This window comes from Knufia obscura (genome assembly GCF_036327395.1).
Source record: "Knufia obscura strain CCFEE 5817 isolate CBS 148926 chromosome Unknown scaffold_20, whole genome shotgun sequence".
Taxonomy (NCBI): Eukaryota; Fungi; Ascomycota; class Eurotiomycetes; order Chaetothyriales; family Trichomeriaceae; genus Knufia; species Knufia obscura.
In genome coordinates, this window is record NW_027042706.1 from 188,370 (window position 1) to 208,647 (window position 20,278).

The following is a 20,278-nucleotide window of genomic DNA, read 5'->3' on the forward strand; positions in this document are numbered from 1 at the left end:
TGGCGCTGCAGATCGATTGCGATACTATCCCGATGAGATGATGAAGATAACCCCTTGTTAACATAGTCATGTGCAAAAAGTGTTACTATATCCGACCATGTGGGATGGAGTTGGACAGGGATTTGAGAGGGATTCCAGTTGTGGTAGTAAGTGCCATATCACAATGTACATGATCTTTCAAAGGGCGGGTTTCGGCTCGCTCTACCTTTCACCCACGATCTCCCTGCTCCTCGCAAAACAGCAGCCGTCAGATTACCCAAAGAAGTTGAGAGTGAAGGTACTGACACATCTTCGATGCTCGAACAAGACATCCTGACGTGGACCCGTGATACCCCAGCTTCGTGCCAAAGATACCTGGTTTCGCGGCTTTCGTCGTCCTTTGCTCTTTCGTGACCATCCGTAGAGCACAACTGAGCGGACGCGAGATTCATCATGGACTCAGTCGGCGACATCACTAGATGAGACATATCATACTGAAGCAGCGAGGCGGGTACAGCTTGGCACGAATCCGCAGCGTTATCTAACTATCCGCATCTGCGATGAGCGACGGCCAATTCAGGCTGTTTTGCAGTCGAGGAAGACCAGTTCAGACGGCTCGCGAGCTGCTGAGAACTCCGCTCCTACCCCACCACTGGCAACCTTGAAAATGACGTCTGAAGCATGAGACATCAGAGAAGTACTTGGTCAATGATATTTCCAAGGGCGCTCCGGCAGTCGAGTACACATTTCCGAGCTCTCTCACATAGTTTCACCAGGCAAAGCAGCTCAAGGACAGCAAATATGACTTCAAAATCCGACCCGAAAACAGTAAGATGGGGCATGATGGGTAAGCCGACTACTCCCTCCTGAAAGCATTACGCTAACGCACTTCAGCCACTGGTGGCATCGTGCAGACATTCACGAAAGATATCCTTGTTGACCCAGTAACTCGAGGGGTCGATGATATCAAGCACGTCGTAACGGCAGTAGCATCGTCCTCGTCGAAAGACTCAGCCGACAAGTTCGTGGCCAACTATGTAGAAGGAAAGCAAGGAGATACGAAATGTACCGCCTACGGCTCCTACAAAGAGCTTGTCCAGGACCCAAATGTCGACATCGTTTACATCGGCACTCCTCACAGCCATCACTACCAGAACTGCCGGCTAGCCTTTGAACACAACAAGCCGGTTCTATGCGAGAAGGCTCTTACTGTCAATGCTGAACAAGCTAAGATCCTGTTCGACGAGGCCAAGAAGCGCAATTTGTTCTTCATGGAAGCCGTGTGGACGCGCTACTTCCCTCTTAGCATTGAGATCCGCAAACTCATCCAGGACGGCAAGATCGGAGAAGTCATTCGAGTTCAGTCGGATCTGTCAATAGGCGCGATCCCAGAAGAAGCTTTCGATGCATCTCATCGAATGGTCAACAAGGATCTAGCAGGTGGCGCGCTACTCGACCTGGGAATCTATGCTCTGACCTGGCAATTCCAGACAGTCTACCATACCTTACCGAAGGAGAAGCGAAAAGCACCGAAAGTGGTAGGTACGCTTATGACACAAGAACCAAGGACAGGCGCGGATGAGGCTACATCAATGCTACTCGAATTTCCGGTGAGCACACCCTCGGGCAAGCGGAACACGCATGGGATAGCTACGACCGCACTGCGCGCACATTTCGACTTCGAGAGAGACCAGGTCGGAGCCACGCCTGCTGTCCGGATCTTCGGTGAGACAGGAGAGATCCAAGTTTTCGGACCAATCTACAGACCGAGCAGATACCGTCTTACCTTCCGAGACAAGGAAGAGCGCATCCAGGACTTCTCGTTTGTCTTTCCGGGGGACATTCATGGTATGTCGTGGGAGGGAGATGAGGCTGCAAGGTGTTGGTTAGAAGGGAAGCTGGAGAGTGAGACTATGGGGTGGGAGGAATCTTTGGTAATCATGCAAACTATGGATGAGGTAAGAAAGCAGGGAGGGTTGACCTACCCGGAGAATATCGAGTCGACGGAGTACCCAATTGATTTGGCGGCGAGAGGGGCGTGACATACGCAGACTGTGAATCGAGAGTAAGGTGTTGTTTGGTGAGAACAGGTAAGACCGGCATGTATATGAGTGTTCTGTGGGTTCAAAGCGCAAGTGCTGCGTAGGTGATGGTCGAGGCAGTCATGCACGAAAAGACGAAGGACAGCCACACATTCTGGGAAAGTGCGACGGGAATACCGCGCTTCTCTGTAGCAGGCTGAGTAATAGAATGGAAGCCGCGAGTAGATTCCATCAATCCTCCTCATCTTCACCGTCCCTCATCATTCTCATCCATCTACCTACTTCACCTAATACAAATGCTTGCATAATTCTAGAACCTTTCCTATTTCAGCACAAATTTAAGCTCCAACCAGGAGATCTCTTGGCAATATTTTTTTCCTTCACCGACCTCCAAATCAAGCTACGGTCTCGTGACAGCCTGATCACATCTCTCGTTGCTGCCTATCCTCAGCTCCGTACCTTCTTGTCACATCAGTACAAGAAACAAAATTCTTACAATGGCAGACCAAGAACAATACCAAGATGGTCAAGGCGAAGAACGACCACGTCGTCAGTTCCAGCAATACCCACAACGCTCCAACGCGTCCAATAATTGGCGTGTAAAGGATGACACTCCCCGAGCAGAACCGCAACTACGGCAGAATAGACAAAGTGGCGCTTTTGGCTCACCTCGGACATTCGGCGGCCAAGGCCAACAACGAGAGACTAGCGACACAAGACTCTACGTCGGCAACCTCCTCTACTCAGCTCAAAAAGATGACATCTTGCAATTCTTCAATGAGAACGGCTTCAACGTTGCTAATATCAGCATGTCAATTGATCCAGAGACTGGCCGCAACCCATCTTACTGCTTCGTCGACTTCGAAAACCCCGAAGATGCATCACGCGCCATGGACGACCTGAATGGTAGAGACGTTCTCGGACGAACAGTGCGAATCAGCCCTGGTGTTGCACGAAAATCGAACTTTGAGGGTGGTGAAGGACCGAGACAGTATGGAAGCCCGAGAGGGGTTGGCGACAGACAGCAGGGTAAGCATTTCATTCCTTATTCAAGATCAATCTAACAACGACAGACGGCGGCAAACCACCATTCGAACGTTCAGGCTACAGCCGCGACGGCCAATCTCGACCATCCTTCCAAGACCGTAACAGCAACCAAGAGAGCTCAGGTCCAGTCAAAAGACTCTACATGGGTAACCTCCCCGCCATCGAATCAGCAGACGACGTCTCCCAAGCAATTCACACTCTAATCGACCCGCTTGGTATCGAAATCACAAACATCAGTAATCTTCGCGCACCACATGAGTCTAAGGCCGCCGAGCCAGGCGATCACCATTACTGCTTCGTCGATCTAGCAAAGCCAGAGGACGTCGATGCTGTGATTGAGGCGTTGGATGGCAAGCCAGCACCGTGGTCTCAGGACGGCAGCAGCACGCTACGAGTGAACAAGGCACGGGAGCAAGCTAATCGGCGGTTTGGTGGGGAAGGTCGAGGTGGATACGGTGGTGGATTCCAGAGTAGGAGAACGGAGGGGCAGAGAGATTGGAGGACTGCTGGACCGAGACAGGAGGGCCAGTAGATTTGGTGGATCAAGTGTGTGACGACGGCGAAGGAGGTTTGCAGGCTGATATCGATGGGGTTGGCGCTGTACTACGTATGGATTGTGTGGTCAGAATCGGAGGTGCTTGCTGAAGGTGGGAAAGTGAGGATACGAGTGCATCTTTGGTAGTGGTGGATGCTTTCTACGATTGCAGCTTTGATAGCGGTCCATGCTTTCTACAATGTCATGAGGTGGCCTTGTATGGACGAAGCGTTGCATCCCTCGACGCAATTACAGAGACCTTGCTTGCTGTGTGAGCTTGCGCCTTGTTCTTGCCTACCTGGCGCACCTGCTTGTGTGGAAGCTGCATCCGGTTTAGCGCCGGTATCATATTCCCTTCTTGACTTGGTCCTGAACGTCCGCAACCTCAGACTTCTGCCGCCGTTTTCGTGCTTAGCTAGACATTTCTCTCTCCTGAAGCTCAAGGCGACTTCATAACTGCCTACAGATCTTTCTTATAGCATGAGGATCAGGAAAGGTGTCGTCGGCCACTATGCTGTATGAAGTAAGTTCACAACATGTCTGTACCTGGGTTTTATTGGCCCTCCTTCGCTTTCGATGCATCTGAAACACGCAAAGAAGCACTCCAGACGCAAAGCAGAAGCAAAATGAATCTTCGCCAGACCGCTATCAGGCTTCCGAAAGTCCTTGTAGCTGGCTTCGAAGTTGACCAGTGGTAGCTGCCATGCAGTTCTTGGCTGCGTCAACTGTGCAAGAGGTCATCAGGCTGAAACAAGCACTGCCACAGCACGGCTGATAGGTCATAGTTATGTGCGCACCGCTGACGTTGATTGCTTTCATTGATATTGATTGCTTCCACTGTCGGTTAAAGCAAAGCTTGCATCGACTATCGTTGCGGCATGCTTGCCAATGCTGGGCCTGCGCCGGCCTATCGCCCGTCGATATGCATCTAGAAATCACGCAACCTGCCGCCAGCATACGAAAGCTCTCGCCCTCTGATGCTTTACTAACATTCTCGGACCTACAAGATACGAACCTTGCAGGATATGGATTGGATCTAGAATCACGACTGTTGTTTCGCCATGTTCCCTTTCCCTGTAGCGGACCGGACCTTATCAGACTGCTTCGCATCGTGCCTGGCGAAAATTCAGAACCGATTGTTTGCTCACTACAAGAAGAAAACTTGAGCGTAGGCCGCGAGCGATATGTGGCGTTATCATACATGTGGGGCCCGGCGGTCGAAGAGAAGGTCATCTTCATCGATGGAAAGCGGATGCCAGTCAGGAAAAGCCTATGGCTATTTCTTCAACGAGCCAGAAGTTTGTTCCCAAATACAAACTTTTGGGTAGATGCTATCTGTATCGATCAGCACAACAACGATGAACGTAGTCAACAAGTACACAAGATGGGGAGGATATACCTGCAGGCTCAAAAAGTGCTAATATGGCTCGGCGAACAGAAACCGCAGATTAACGACTGGATACCTGTCCTCTTACACAGTTTCCAACGACGCCACTCGCTGCTTGGACAGCCAGGGCATCTTCCTTTGATACTAGATGCACTTGTAACAGTCCTCAACTTCCCGTACTGGTCCAGAACCTGGATCATACAGGAGCTTTATCTTGCGAGAAACATCGAGCTGCTCTACCAGAGTTTCACCATCGAGTGGGAAGCATTTTGGCAAGGCTATGACAGAATCATACACATGAACCTAGGGAAATTTGTTTGGCAGGAGGCCTGGCAAAGCGCCATAACGTCCAAGGCGGTACATCACCGCGCAGTCCGACAATGCCGGATAGGTGAGCAAACGAAAGAACACATAGGGTCTCTTAAGCCTTACAACGTTCGGAACGACTTGCCACAGCTTCTCGACCAGTACGCAGACACTCAGTGTGGCGATCTACGCGACAAAATCTACGCTTTACTTGCTCTTGCCAGAGGAGGCGACAGCGTCGCTGTCGAGTACCGCGAAACTCCAGCAGCGCTTGCCTCTCGCGCCTTCAATCATTGGTCTCCACGGGTTCAGGAGAACTGCAAGGCAAGCTTTATAGAACAGCTGTTGAGAGCCTTGGACATCTCAACGCCAGCAAATATCCCGTGGCTGTCAAGATGGCTGGTGCAACTCGTTCCCATGACGTATTATTATATTCCTCGTGTGGATAAGGTCGATGTATCGCGGGTATCAGTTCGTCTCCGATATTTCCTCAGGGCATGCAAAGCTTGTGGTGAGATCAATAACGACCTAGCAAACGACAATCACGTATACAGGTGCACCAATGAGGTCAGGCAACATCCGACTTCCGATGTTGCATGCTTCTTTGGGGAAAGCCCCACCCCTCAGGTGCTTACCAAGTTGACAATGCTCTGCAACCATCGGACGCTCCTTGTACCCGCGAACGGAGACCTTTGGTATAGTCGTGGAGCATTCCACGCTATCCTGAAGCTTTTGTTCCTCCGTCCCCGCGAACTCGAACGCCAGAGCTTACCACTCGACACCAACCTATTCGAGCATGTCGTTGAGCTACTTCTTGGCGATGATACTGCTACACGAGCGCGATTTTCGGAGTCTGATTTACGGCGAGTGTTCCTTGGTCATCTTAACATTGAAGTGACGCCGTTCCTCGACTATACTGAAAATGAAGTGAAGCGCCACCCGTGTCCGCGGTTGTGGGCTAAGTGGAAAGCTGGCTACGATTTTCTCCCTGGTAACTTTGAGTCTTTGACATCGGACGCTAACGGGCGCCGTCCCGTCGCCAACAATGGCGGGATGGTCAATCGCAAAAAGTACCTACGGACCACGCCTTGCCGAGATTGGAAGCTTCTTGGTCAATAGGCAAAGGAAGCGAGATGGATCCTGAACTTTTTACATTCATAACCCAGAGAAAAGGCGGTTCTCAGAGAGCGCGGTCGTGTTACGAACGGCGATAATGCCTACAGCAGGCCGGTACGGCTCGTCGCCCACGTCTGTCATGACGCTCCGCAGGGTGTCGCTAACATACTCAACCTCTGAAGTTCTGGTGGTGCTTCTCCCGGTGGCTGGTTGGGGAGGTCACGGATGGAGAAGAGTCCTTAACGTCCTTGAGGACTGCGGCAAGCAGAGGTAGCAGCAGAAACCCTGTGTATCTGGTCACCACGTTTGTGGTGACCCCTATCTAGGTAGCTGGCTCGGTCTCCTGAGAACTGATAAGTAGCGTGCATACTGAGCGAGCAGGGGCGCAGTCAATAACCATCTATATTGGCCATCTTGTGAACATACCATTCGAGGCAACGCCACGGGAGAGGATATTGTCAGCGTAGGCATTTGTATTCATCCTGGTCAGGTATTCTTTGGTTCAATTTTTTCTGTGCAACATGCTCGAATAGCCGGCATAGCATGCTCGGAACTTCTTGACTATTGCTTGAACTTCTCTTGCTTGCCTGGTCCATAGCTTGAAAGGACGTTCCCATGTTGTCAGATCTAGGGCCATTGATGAATCACAACCTGCTCAATCCATCCTCTGTTATTGCTTGAACCGACTGCCCAGCAGGTGTAGCCCTTGCAACCATATTGTTTCGTGAATGAACTCCTTTGCCCAGTAAACACCTATGCCCAGCTTCTCAATCCACCCTCCTGCCATCCTCATGCCAAATCCCAGACCTCAACTCCATGGACTGGACCTGGTCACCCTCCTCCTCCCCTTCCTCATCACCACTCTCAACCGAAGTGGCATCATCCTCCCCCTTACATCCACAAGCCCACCCCACCTTCGCGCACCAGTCGCACACCGCCAACCCACACTCACACTCCAGCATGCGATCGTACGTCCACCCCGGATCCTCCACAAGCTCAACACCACACAGACACCGTCTCGGACACTCAGGGTGCGTATCACCCTCCTCAACCGCCCCCCGACACCGAAAGCAGCTGAGCTTGCCGCACGATGAGCACCCAAGGAACTGGTACCCGTCGTCGAAGCGGCGGACGACCTGCGAGGCCGGGATCTGTGCGGCGCAGTGACCGCACCGCACGACGTCGACGTCTGTCGGGACGCTGAACTTGACTATGTAGGCGGCCTTAATGTCCGCGGAGAGGAAGTTGGGACCGAAGGTGTCTTCGGCGGCGGAGAGGGGGATTTCTTGCCCGCAGGCGCAGGAGGGGTGGTTTGTGCGAACGCCGTCGCAGGCGAGGCCGAAGTTGGCGAGGAGGCAGTCTCTGTGGTAGTGGCAGCTACCACAGGCGTGACTGCAGAAGATCGCGCAGGCTGCGATCTTGTCGTGGCAGCAGGTGCACTGCAGCACTGGGTATTGTTAGCTAGTTGTCCTGGTATGAATGATGATTTGCTTACTTTTGTCTCTGTTCGATTGCGTCGTCGTTGATATGACTGTTGTCCAAAGTTCTGCTTGTGTGTGTGCGTCTGCTTTGGTCGAAACAAATTCGGTTGTGTGATTTTGAAATTATTGCGGGATCTCCTTATCATTTCCCTGAAGATATTCCACATGGCTAGGAATCAATGCCAAGCCCCACTGATGGGGAGCGGAAGCCTTTCATTCTGCTGCAGGCAGTAAGGGACGGATTCCGCTCGGGATCCTCACCAAAGTAAGCAAGCCTGTTGACAAGACAGTCCAGGTCGTCGACAGCAACGAACCAGCTCATTGTAAATATCAGTGTCCTCACCACAATGACACGGAACTAACAACCATGCGAGCAGACACTACCTCACACCACAATGACCAGCACCAACCAACCTCTCCTCCTCCCTTCAGTTCCTTCTCTCGGCGGCCTACCTCTTGAGCTATTCCAGCTCATCATCAACCACCTCGAAGGCGACCAGGCATGGTACGCCATTCGAGACCTCGACCGAGCCTGCAGAGCTTTCCATAAGCTCTTCACAGACAACGACCGCCTTCGGGCACAATACGAAAGAGCAAGGGTGGAGAGTCACCGGCGGCTGAGTATGGTGTTGGCGGCGTTGCAGACCAGCTCGAGCCAGGGGTTGAGATTGGAGTGATCAGCAAGAGAGGTATCAGGGAAGGATGCCATGGTGAAGAGGCAACGATTTGAGACCTCAATAAGATGCCTGTCGTTCACGTTCTTCCTTGCATTGACCTTCTCTCAGATTGCTGCCAGAAAGAGACTGGTACCTTCACATATTGATCGGCGATGTGCATGCGTTGAGAACCACTTCACACATTGCTGGAACCGAGACTGACGAGACCTTAACCCTATGAGCAATTCCCTGTGTCTAGCGGTACGACACAAGATCACATACAGCCGCAGGAGACCCAAGGATGGACGGTCCATACAGCCCTCCCGTTATGGATACAAGCTGCCCCCTGAGAGATGTTCCAGGACGCCCAGGTCTGAGTTACAAGCTGCAACATGACAGGTAAGGAGGTCTTCTCATAACCTTGCAGCAGCATGTGAACGGCGCAACAGCATGCACATCTGGGCCCCGTCTTGCATCGTACCAAAATGCGATCTGGCGCCAGAAGAACTGGCCGTACTCACTTCCAGGTGGGACGCTAGGAGCCGGACAGACGTACTAGCATATTGTCTATCCCTCAAGGGCATAGCTTTGGCCCAGAGGCTGTCTCTCATTTCGGTTGCCCAATTGAGAAGCTGTTTGAAGCCTAAGACCGGTGGCCAGCTGCCGCGAATGTGCCCATCACACGATGTCGCTGGATGGGGATGTTGACCGTCCTCGCTGTGGCAACAGGTGGCGACCAGGATTCGATGGCCTGGAGCTCGTACGCATTCTCATGATTCGTGGCCCACAGATTCAGAACTCGAGCACCTACCGTGAGATTGGCCCAGCATACCCGCTGGTGAGCCACCGAGTCGTGCTTCGTACTGTGGACACTCGTCTGAGAATACGACCCATTGCCTGTCGAGTCCCACGCCCGTGGCTTCAGACCAATTGGTTCTGAGGCTCCGTGAGCTGGTACGGCTGTGATAGATATGCCCGTGTCTTTGCGAGTCCTGCCTGCATGGACGACGAGTGATCAAGCGGCGCTTCCTGCTGTAGATGGTGCTGCTTCGTCGTGCCTCAAGAAGAGCCCGTCCTCGGCGCCGGACACCACCACGGCCAGATACCCATTTCCGAAAGCGATGGGGCTTGCAATACGTGCCCGGTATCACTACTGATTCAGCAGAGGTTTTGTGCTCTTCTTGACAGTGATGTCGACTGCCAGGGAGTAGCCATCGGGACTACGCCGAGCTACTGAATTCGAAGCCTAACCTGTCGGTGCTAAGCATGACTGTACTGAGCATGAAGGTGTATGTGCCCAATTCGCACAGATGTGCTGCTGATGATGTTCAACCAACATTCTGCAGGCAGAGAGGCTGGCCAGGACCGAATTCCAGATGCACAATGAACATGGCCTAGCAGCACGGTCCTCGGATCTGTCCTCCTGTTGCAAGCATGTAGACGGGGCTGCTGGTAACGCGAGTCACCAGGTGACTGTGCCTGAAGACTGCCATTGTTGAGCAGGGTATCTGGCAAAGCTGAACGTGCTAACACCCGGAATTGCAGGTAACTCGTGCATTTCTAAGCTGCAACGCTGGACGTGGCCCGCGATAGCGACTTCTCCTGCAACAGGTAGTACGATGAGCCGGATGTCCTTGCTAATGCCTGACAGGGAGGTCTTCGCTAAAGTCTGTTACACGACTGCCATAACCATTGCTCCGGCTGTCGGGTATACGGTCTGTCCTTCTCTTTTGCTACATCTTCCTTGCGGCTCGAAACCATCCTATATTTGGACTCGTCAAGGCGTTGACGGCAACAAGCACCATATGAGCACCGAAGACGGGTGGGAAGACAGGCGGAGAATGTTCGTTTTTGTGGGAAAATGCATCCTAGCTGGCGGTCGCGAACGGGTGGGTGTCGACCGGAAGTGAGGGATAAGGGCGGGTTCAGCATGGGATTCTCATGGCGAGTGCTTCTTGCAGACTCATTACAGCAGTAATGGATTGCTGCAGCATGATACTGTTGATGTACGCAAATATAGAGCATCGAAGCGAGGTGGTGGTATTGGTTTGGTGGGTGGCTGCTGGCTGGAAACCATGCAAAATCCCCGATTGGCTTTTGCTTGTTGCCTTGGCATCGCAGACGCGACTTCCTCAACTCAACCTCAATTACCAACTTATCTCTACCTCTTACAACGACAGCTTTGCTCTATTGAAGTGGCGACGTTTGTGTGAGACTTGTCAACCTCTACGGACTAATGTTCGCAATGCTTTTCTCTCTCCAGCTTCACACTTTCCGTTTGCTTTCCGTTGTCTACTAATTCCGACGCAGCATTCCGAGATGACTTGCTCGACACTCACCTCCTCACCCACACTACATTGCCTCGCTACCATCATGTTCAGCTCTCGGCCTTTCTCACTCGGAAAACGCTTACATAGATAGGGCCGAGCAGTGGTGAACCTGCCGCGATGGAATCAATCTAATCCGCAGCATCCCCAACGAGTCGAAGATTCAACGCAAGCAACACAGGCAACAAGCTCTCAAATAATTGGTATAAGAAGGTACACACTAAAGCGATCAGCACGGACTGTTGAACACACGCCGCTTCTCTTGAAGCAGAGGTCATAACCCAAGCTTAGCGTGCTGGGAAAGCCAGGAAGAATATCGTCGCTTACCATGAAGTCATGCCCACGAAACTACAAGGTAAACATGTCGTTGAATGGGATGTGTCCCTTCCACAAACCCGTGCTGCAGTCTACGGTCTGGAATCTGTGTGCACGCCCGCTTGTTCGATGACTGAAACGAGCAATGTGCTCAAGCTGTCCTTGGATTCCTCAGAGTGGCTGATTCATTTGCTCACATCGAAAGAAGCAGGTGGAGATGTACCGTATGTATCCGGAACATGGCTCAAGCATATAACACCCCCAAGTCGGACCCTCGAGCTGGTGTCGTCACTGAGCATGGCACCATGTTGATTTGACAGTTCGAGGCAATCAGCTCATAAGGATACCTCAGGTGTTTGTCTTTGTTGAAACTCCCTATGCCACTCCGAATGCCCACGTTCTCGTGCAACCAGCAGAGGATAGGCGACATACGAGCAGCCGATGTGCTTGCGAGTTGCAGCATGAGAGCAAGAAAGCAGACTCCAGCCAATGCTGCGCTGCTAATAAAGTGAGCTGTGCTGCAGCAGGTATGGGCCAGGAGCATCTCGCATGCTTCAAATGTTGTGACCATTGGCTGCCATTGCCGACCAACGAGCATGCTAAGTAGAGAGTCATCCACCACAGCCCAACCCTTTTGCAGAAGTCAACTCATGGTGACTGCCACACAGAATGACTGTCGGTCGAGCAGTTTGAACCATGTTCCCTGGCCCCTGGGTCAAACTCCCTGCGTTCAGGTAATATGCACGCCCTGTTTTGCGGTAAGTCAAACATGGTAAAGGACCAAAAAGTGCACAAACACAGGCACATGAGTCTCGGTGCAGCAGGATTGTATTCAGCCGCTACGGCGCTACAGTGCGCTCTAGGTCTTCCAGGATTGGACCTACGTGCCCATGGCACTACCACCACCCAACAACAACCGAACCGAAGAAGAACTGAGGCTGGACCAAGGCTCTACATCAAGGTACCCCATCCAGCATATTGTGCTAGAACTGCCGCAGCCCGCCTCTCGACCACCCACCGCGCCCTCGCTCGTTAGTACCGCTGTCGGCACCCATTGCAGTCCCTCAAATGTTCACCGAGAACGCGGCAAGACCCGCGCAAGTCTCTGAAGGCGCTGTGGTGGCCTTGGTTCTCGAGGTGCTCGAACACCATGCAGAGGAGCTCGTTGGGGAGGCTGGCCAAGGAGGCAGAAGACATGGTTGCAGTATTGTTTTGGTATTGTTTCTGTTGTTCTTGTTAGCTGATCAGTTCTGCTTCACCATGCCAGGTACGTCCTCGGCGACGGTGTGGCAACTTACGAGGAGAGAGGTTCAGACAAGTCAATTGTTATACACAGTGCAAATGTTACTGTCGACAGCCTGCGTGAAATATTAGCCTGCCGCAGCTTGTCTTGGCGGGCCCCGGAATTATCTTCAGAGCCTTTCCGCATTACATCTGCGTCAACGCTATCAACACCATACTCACCGACCAGAGTCGTTCTATACGCAATTATCTTGTCGAATACGGCTACATCAGCGACAAGAACAATGTCTCAACCATCTGCAGCTCCAGGTAAGTAGCACAGTAATCAGATGTTACGCAAGTACTGACACCGAAGCTACTAGTCCGATGCATGATCTGCCGATCCTCGCTGCGGCCTGGGGGTGGCAGGGTATACTCGCACCGCTGCGGCCAATGTCACATTTGCCGGTCTTGCATGAGGAACATCTTTTTCGAGGCGACCGACCAGCGCAGCCAATTTCCTGCCGAATGTGGTTGCGAATCGGCCGCACCCAGTGTGCAAGAGATTCTGCTTCTGGATGCGGAGAACGAATTTGGCAACGACTTCCTGCCCGACCGGCAAAGAGAGAGATACAGGAAGTGGAGCACAAGTGATCGCAGCGTGATGGCTGTCCCCTGTCATCACTGCAATACTGCGCTCAGGACTGAAGCCATTGTGACAGCTGTCTACAACGGCCGCCAGTTCGTCAAGTGTCCGAACGATGCTTGTAGTAGAACAACCTGTGTTCGATGTCGTGGGCCTGAACATCCCATCAGTCAGGATGGCAACAATTGTCAGGAGATAAGGTGCGTCTGTGGCAAGGAGATGATTCCTGGAGAGGAGGATCTTTGCACAGTCTTGTTCATCATTCGCGTAAATGCCAAAGCCGGGGAGGTTCTCTCGGTAGTCTGGTTCAATTTCTGCTACACGTCCCATGAGATCCAATACCTACCATGTTTGGGCTAGGATAGGGCGACGACTTCGCAGCATACTGTGTCCCTGTCGGACTTGCCGTAGCCAGGAGCTTTATTTGAGCTAACCCTTTTTGTAAGCCTGAACTCTATTTGGCTTTTTTGAAACAGGGTTCGACTGCCCATCTCTACCCTTTCACTCTACACTTGTTGTCAGATAAATTGCACTATTGAAGATGTGCGAAATGTTGTCGATCAGGTAATGGAGTGCAACATAATGTTTGCTCGAAACATCACACGCTAGAAAAGAATGGCACCTTTCTATCCTTCATGTCCACACACCACGCTCATTGACCAGTTTCAAGTTCTCATTTCCTGATCTCCTCTGTCGTCGCTCGTTTCAACTGAAAGACATTTATCGACGATGATGGCCATAATCCCAGCCGTCATGTTCATGGCCAGCAGCCTCGCTATGCTGGCCACTGCACAAGAAGCTAGCTCAACGGCGGAAATCTTCTTCCCAGTCGCAGAAGGGGACCAGCCTTACGATGCGTCGATCATTGCGCAGGTAAACAGCAGGACCTTGAATGTCTAAATCTTTACTTATGCTTCAACAGGATGCCGCAGCTACAACTATGGCCATCGTCTGCGCCAGTCCTACTGTCGTCAGTTGCGACTTCCCAAGTCCGATGACGGTGACTGTAGGGCCGTCAACCTTCCACCATAATCCGACGGGTATATGGAACATCATTGGAGAGATCGACTGTACCCTGACAAACAGTGGGAAAGAAGGAGGAGTATGTGGGATGACTGCAGGAGTATACGACGAGGATGATTTGAATAGTGCTACTACTCGATCTGATAATGGATGGCTCGATATTTCTACGCCAGCGCCGAGTAGTGAGACTAGCACTTTCAGCTTCTCTACAGGTACAGAGCTCGGCTCCATCACGATCACTATGGCTGCACAGGAGGTCCAGGCGACTGCTACTTCGACAAGCGCAACTGGTACAGCGATGGGGTCGGGTAGCACATCGAGTGCCGGTGCTGCGACCAGCGGAAGCAGCAATCCAACAGCTTCGGCGACGGCTCGTACGTCCAGCAATGGGGCGGGCCAGATTGGCGGGGTTGTCCTCTCGAGCGCATGCGTTGGCTCTATGTTGCTGCTCGCAGTTCTTTGGTAGAGCTAGGTATCAGAGTCATTTGCGGCTAGCTGCCATACATCTCATGAACAATAATTGAAGCCACACGAACACAATATATCCATGCTCCTCTCGTCTCCAAATATTCTCCCTCCTCCGCCATGAACACCGAGGTGATGAAGGCAAGGGTGGACGGCCATTCTCCGACCCAGCTTCAAGCTCGCTCCCAATTCTTGGCGGTATCCCAACAAAAAGGGTTCTGAGGTTCCGCAGCGCTAAAAGTTCCCTCAGGTACCACCTCCATCAGTCCGCCTATGGCGTCGTTGCAGTAAGCGAGCCGATCGGGCACTGCAAAGCTCGTGGCCAGAACAGATTCAACCTTTGGATCTCTCCTGCATCTCGAAGATATCAGCACTTCTACATCTCCAATAATTCTATCTCAAAGATGCACATGTTGACATCTCTATGATTCACATGCCACTTCTCTACTTCACATGCTTCGTTGCCATACTGTCGACCTCGGGTCCAGTATGATGAACGACCAAGTCGCTGATCCTGCTGAGCATTGCCTAGTAGTGGTGTGAGCTTGGCTAGATGACGGGGTAGTGGGGTGGTCAGAGCAAGTGGCATTCTCTAGCTTCACTGGTTCAGCGGTCAAAGCACGGCTCATTGATGTGCCACACGCAAGTAAGACGATAGGCCGAAGGTTGGACAGATCTTGAACTGCAGTAAGAGGCGCAGCTGCAATATCACAATAAATTCAAGTGCCATCACTCGTATCTCGTGTCGAGCATTTGTAGCGTTTGCGTCGAAAACTCGAGCTTACATTCTAGCGATCGAAGCTCTAAATCTACCTCACCGCCCTGACTTTCGGGGCACGTTCCAGGCATGAGCGTCAACCAATAGCGAGCCGCTGACGGTCCTCTCCTTACCTCTAAACCTATCTAGATCAATGCCCTGACCTTAGCTCGGTACCCTTGATGGAATGAATCGATAACCTTGTCGATAAAATTTTGGGGCAGTCTAAACAGATCTACTCTTGACCATCCACAAATTCTGGCAGCTGCAGACAAAGTGATAGAAGCCCATCCCACATTTCTCCTACTCTTCGTCCCTTCCTCATATCACTCTCAATAAGTGTTTGTATCGTTCCTCCCTCTTCAGCTGTGGGCTGCAAGATCTCTCAACACTTTTTCCTCACCACATTCTCACCCCCACCACCACCATGGCCAGCACCGCCATCTCCTCCTCCAAGCCTGCGCTACGTCGTATGGCAACAGCAGACGCCAGTGACTCTGCTGCGACATCGACAAACATTTCTCCAATCGATAGCCCTCGATCGTCCCCGTCCTCAACATCCTTGTCTTCCCTTGCTAGCGACAGTGAGATCATTGCAAGCCAGAAGCAGCAAAAGCAGACGTTAATCGATGGATATGGAAATGAGTTCGAAGTACCAGACTATACCATTGCCGATATTCACAAGGCCATTCCAAAGCACTGCTTCGAAAGATCAGCTGCAACTGGTTTGTACTATGTTGCTCGAGATCTCATCTCGCTCGGCGTCACCTTCTACCTTTTCAACCGGTTCCTGACACCTGAGAATGTCCCCAACTTCTACCTCCGAACAATAGGCTGGGCGCTTTACACCGCGGTACAGGGTCTCTTCGGTACTGGTCTGTGGATTTTGGCTCATGAGTGCGGTCACCAAGCATTCTCGCCTAGCAAGACCCTGAACGACACCGTCGGATGGGTGTGCCACTCTATCCTGCTTGTGCCATACTTCTCATGGAAGATCTCCCACGGAAAGCATCACAAGGCCACCGGTAACATGGAAAGAGACATGGTTTTCGTGCCAAAGACAAGGGAACAATATGCCTCCAGGGTCGGTCACCTCGCCCATGAGCTTCACGAGCTAGCCGAGGAGACTCCAATCTGGACTCTCATTTACCTTGTCGGTCAACAGCTCGGTGGATGGCCGGCGTACCTCATCAACAATGTCACCGGTCACAACAACCACGAGATGCAGAAAGAGGGCCGAGGGAAGGGCAAGAAGAACGGCTGGTTCGGTGGTGTCAACCATTTCGATCCGAACAGCCCTCTGTACGAGGCAAAGGATGCCAAATTGATCCTCCTCAGTGATCTTGGGCTGGCTATCGTCGGAACGATCTTGTTTACTCTCGGTTCGAAGTTCGGCCACATGAATGTGTTTGTCTGGTATGGGATTCCATATCTTTGGGTCAACCACTGGTTGGGTATGTATCTCCAATCTCTTCTCCAGATTTGTGCTAACTCTTTCAGTCGCCATCACCTTTCTCCAACACACTGACCCATCTCTTCCTCACTACAGTGGCGAAAGCTGGACGTACACTCGAGGAGCCGCTGCAACCATCGATCGAGAGTTTGGGTTCATTGGTCGACAACTTCTTCACGGTATCGTCGAGACTCATGTTCTTCACCACTATGTCAGCACAATCCCATTCTACCATGCCGACGAGGCCTCCGAAGCAATCCAGAAGGTTATGGGTCGACACTACCGATCTGATACCAAGGATGGCCCAATTGGTTTCCTCAAGGCTATCTGGAAGTCTTTCCGGCACTGCAACTGGGTTGAGCCCAACGAGGGTGCGACTGGTGAAAATGCTGGTGTGTTGTTCTACAAGAACAGGAATGGACTGGGCCCAAAGCCAAACGTGATTACTGCCAATTGAGCGATTTAGCGAGGGATAGATCGAGTGGTGTCATGGCGTCTCAAGAGGTTCCTTTCGTAAAGAGTTCAAAGTGCTATTAGGCACGGTGAAAAGTCCAACGAGCACAGGTGTACATAGTTACAGCATAGATTAGAAGAAGTATGAGATATGAGACCCGACAAGCGCAGGCAGTCACAAAAGCTTCCATCATTACACAATGCTGCCAACTCTCGGCTGATTCCCAGTCTGATTCGTGCCGTTTCGTTGGGTTGTGGTGGTTCAAGCACGAAGGAATTGTGTATCCGTTCCGCGCTCATCCGTGGTTGTCGATCATTGCTGAGATGGGAATTTGTGCACGCAGCTGGTGCACGGTTTCATCTCACCTCTCTTCTACTTCCATGTTGCGTCACTGGATGTCTTCAAGCTTGTATATATTATATCGCTTTTTCTACCGTACAGCATGGGTGCCTTGACAAAGCGGGCCGGCTCGCGCTTCAAGTTGCCGGCATCGATGCGTTCCTGCGATCGGGACCGAGACGAACTGATGGCTCTCCGATCTCATTCGCAACCATCCACTTTTCATCACTCGGACCTCGAATGAAAAGTGGCATGTTCTCACTATGGTCCGCTGGACGACGAACGGTAAGTTGTCGCTGACTGACATTGCTGCTAGCATTGTACAGGAGTTCACGTTCTAGATCCCCGGACGCAGCTGAGAGTCAACTACTCATCTGTGCAAATCTTGGCGCGGCTGCAACTCAGCTGCGAATGATATCTGGAAATTCTGGTTGTGAGGCTGGCTGTCCAGATGTTGCTCGTGTTTTACCAGGTTGCGTGTCAGCTGCTTGTCCGAGAAACTCAGCTCCGCCATAAGTCTGAAGTGCTACGACGAATGATATTTGGACATCACGATCGCGAGGCTTGCTATGCGACTGAGCAGAACCAGCTCTCCTTTCGACCACTGATCCCCAAGTGATGTTCAGCTGCTAAGCGAGCTGAATATGTTCTCGCATAAACCACGTATGAGCTCTGTTTTCATACCTGGGCAAGGTAAGTTGAATTCGACGCAGGCAAGGTACACTGACTTTGCTCAGCTACTATGCATATACAATACCCTGCTTCCTTTGCGTTGTTCAACACCGTTTCGGCAAAAACACTTATCATCTGCCTGTCTTTACAATCTCTTCGTCCATCTTGCTTTACAATATGGCTGACACGCAGACACCACTCAATGCTCAGTCCACCTTCGGGACCGGCTGGGCCGAAGAAAGATTCGATGGCCGCGACAAATACTATGTCCCTCAACGCTTCGTCGATACTGACGCTCAAAGTGGCATCAACCTCCGTAATCATTCTGCATGGGGCAAATACTTCCCTTCATGGTTCTACAATCAAGGCAGCTGGGGTACATGTGTCGCCAATGCCTCAGCAATGTGCTTCATTTACGAATGGAACAAACAAGGTCTGCCATCCTTCAATCCATCACGGCTTTTCATCTACTTCAATGCACGCAAGTTGGCTTACGATGTCTGGCATACTCCAGCACTGAATCCATTCAACACAAATCGCGAGCTAGGTAGCCATGTCCGTATGGCGTTCAAGGGGCTCGACAATTTCGGTGTACCTGACGAAAAGTATTGGGACTATATAGAAGATAACTTCGCAAAGGACCCTGTTGCTAAGGCGGACACCGAAGCACTGAAGCAGCGAACTGTCCAATACGAACGTCTCGACCCCGATAACCCAGAGGAGATCGCCTTTCGCCTCAAGCCACACGAGCGAGAGACAATCGGTAACTTGACTCTTCTTCGTCTGCGACAATGCATAGCTGAGGGTCACCCTGTCGTCTTCGGCTTCTACGCCTACGAAGATTTCAAGACCAGTTGGGTCCAACCACACCCTGGTGATGACAGCCAAGGTATCTGGAGCTTCAAGGCTCTGCCAAAAGACAATCAAGTTCGAGGTCCTTTTGACGGAGATGCCGTCCTGGCAATTGGGTTTGACGACGCTAAGCAGCGTATCCTCTGCCAGAACAGCTGGGGTGCAGGACCGGGAATCTCGTGGGGAGATGGGAAGGGTGTGTTCTGGTTGGGATATGATTGGATTCGAGATTATGAGGCTACAAGTGATTTCTGGATGATGAGGTTACTTGTTAACGAGGCGAGTGCTGTGCCGACTCCTCATCCTGGGCCTCATGCGGATACAGGCCCTGAACCGAGTGGGCGCAAGGTGACGGTCAATTTTAGTGACAATCAGAGCGGTGCAAATGTGAATGTTGATGTGAGCGTTAACCAGGGGGAGCAGAATGTGCAAGGATTGCTGGTGAATACGACTGTTGCCAAACAGGGGTACTTGACGAGCATTGAGCTCAGAGGGAACGCGGCAGGTATTGTGGCGAATGTGGAGAAGGATGGTAAGGTTCTTGGAACGGCGAAGGAGGGTGGTTATGTGCAGTTTGGGAGGGTGGAACTGGAGGGCGTGACGGTTGACGTTGGAGGGGCTTGAAAAGTAGAAGATCTTCTCGGCTACAACTCTTTTACATGTTCGAGGCCTTGCGGGAATGGAGGTACCTAGGTACCTACTCGCCATAGAACCTTTGCCAGTAAGGTATTTATTGATCACCGTGGCATCAATCATGGATTTGGTACGGTAGAGCATAGGTTCCGACACGTCAGGACGCGCCTGCATCTTGTACGTGACTGTAGCTCCCCCCATTTCCAGCATCTGCCTATCCATCTTCACGGCCATCTCGGTTCCTCAGCGATTTGCACGTACACGATCTCTTCATTGCTGCCCAGAGCACCGCCTCGAAACTGCAGAAGACAAATGCTTTCGATGCCAATAGGATCCAGGCTCGGCGGCGCTTCCTCCTCCCAAGGACGGACAAAGCTGAGCCTTCGAATCTGGATGTTCGAAGCAGTATCTGTTCACATCCATGCCACATCATCAGCATAGCAGAACCTATTGCCGTCGAACTCATTGCGTTCATCGAAGCGCTGCCTCAATTGACGATGTCCGCCGGAAAGACACTGCTTACATTTACCTTAGGTTCAGACACGGGCTTCTAGCGTTAGCGAAGGAACCAT

General features: G+C 51.8%; 6 protein-coding genes across 6 annotated transcripts; all 6 read left to right on the forward strand.

Moving 5' to 3' along the window:
- Positions 1–780: 780 nt before the first annotated feature.
- Positions 781–2,021, forward strand: PMZ80_010771 (uncharacterized protein; the record flags this gene model as incomplete). The annotated part of the gene is made up of 2 exons (XM_064879159.1): positions 781–826; positions 874–2,021. The coding sequence occupies 2 exons, from the start codon at positions 781–783 to the stop codon at positions 2,019–2,021; spliced, it is 1,194 nt and encodes a 397-aa protein (XP_064725112.1).
- A 497-nt stretch (positions 2,022–2,518) lies between these two features.
- On the forward strand, positions 2,519–3,600 carry PMZ80_010772 (uncharacterized protein; the record flags this gene model as incomplete). Its single annotated transcript, XM_064879160.1, has 2 exons — positions 2,519–3,050; positions 3,095–3,600. 2 exons carry the CDS (start codon positions 2,519–2,521, stop codon positions 3,598–3,600), a joined length of 1,038 nt encoding a protein of 345 aa, XP_064725113.1.
- A 1,204-nt stretch (positions 3,601–4,804) lies between these two features.
- On the forward strand, positions 4,805–6,415 carry PMZ80_010773 (uncharacterized protein; the record flags this gene model as incomplete). The annotated part of the gene is made up of 1 exon (XM_064879161.1): positions 4,805–6,415. The coding sequence occupies one exon, from the start codon at positions 4,805–4,807 to the stop codon at positions 6,413–6,415; it is 1,611 nt and encodes a 536-aa protein (XP_064725114.1).
- Positions 6,416–13,811: 7,396 nt separating this feature from the next.
- Positions 13,812–14,547, forward strand: PMZ80_010774 (uncharacterized protein; the record flags this gene model as incomplete). Its single annotated transcript, XM_064879162.1, has 2 exons — positions 13,812–13,931; positions 13,981–14,547. The coding sequence occupies 2 exons, from the start codon at positions 13,812–13,814 to the stop codon at positions 14,545–14,547; spliced, it is 687 nt and encodes a 228-aa protein (XP_064725115.1).
- A 1,183-nt stretch (positions 14,548–15,730) lies between these two features.
- Positions 15,731–17,213, forward strand: FAH12 (Oleate hydroxylase fah12; the record flags this gene model as incomplete). Its single annotated transcript, XM_064879163.1, has 2 exons — positions 15,731–16,757; positions 16,804–17,213. 2 exons carry the CDS (start codon positions 15,731–15,733, stop codon positions 17,211–17,213), a joined length of 1,437 nt encoding a protein of 478 aa, XP_064725116.1.
- A 1,185-nt stretch (positions 17,214–18,398) lies between these two features.
- Positions 18,399–19,697, forward strand: PMZ80_010776 (uncharacterized protein; the record flags this gene model as incomplete). The annotated part of the gene is made up of 1 exon (XM_064879164.1): positions 18,399–19,697. The coding sequence occupies one exon, from the start codon at positions 18,399–18,401 to the stop codon at positions 19,695–19,697; it is 1,299 nt and encodes a 432-aa protein (XP_064725117.1).
- Positions 19,698–20,278: the final 581 nt, after the last annotated feature.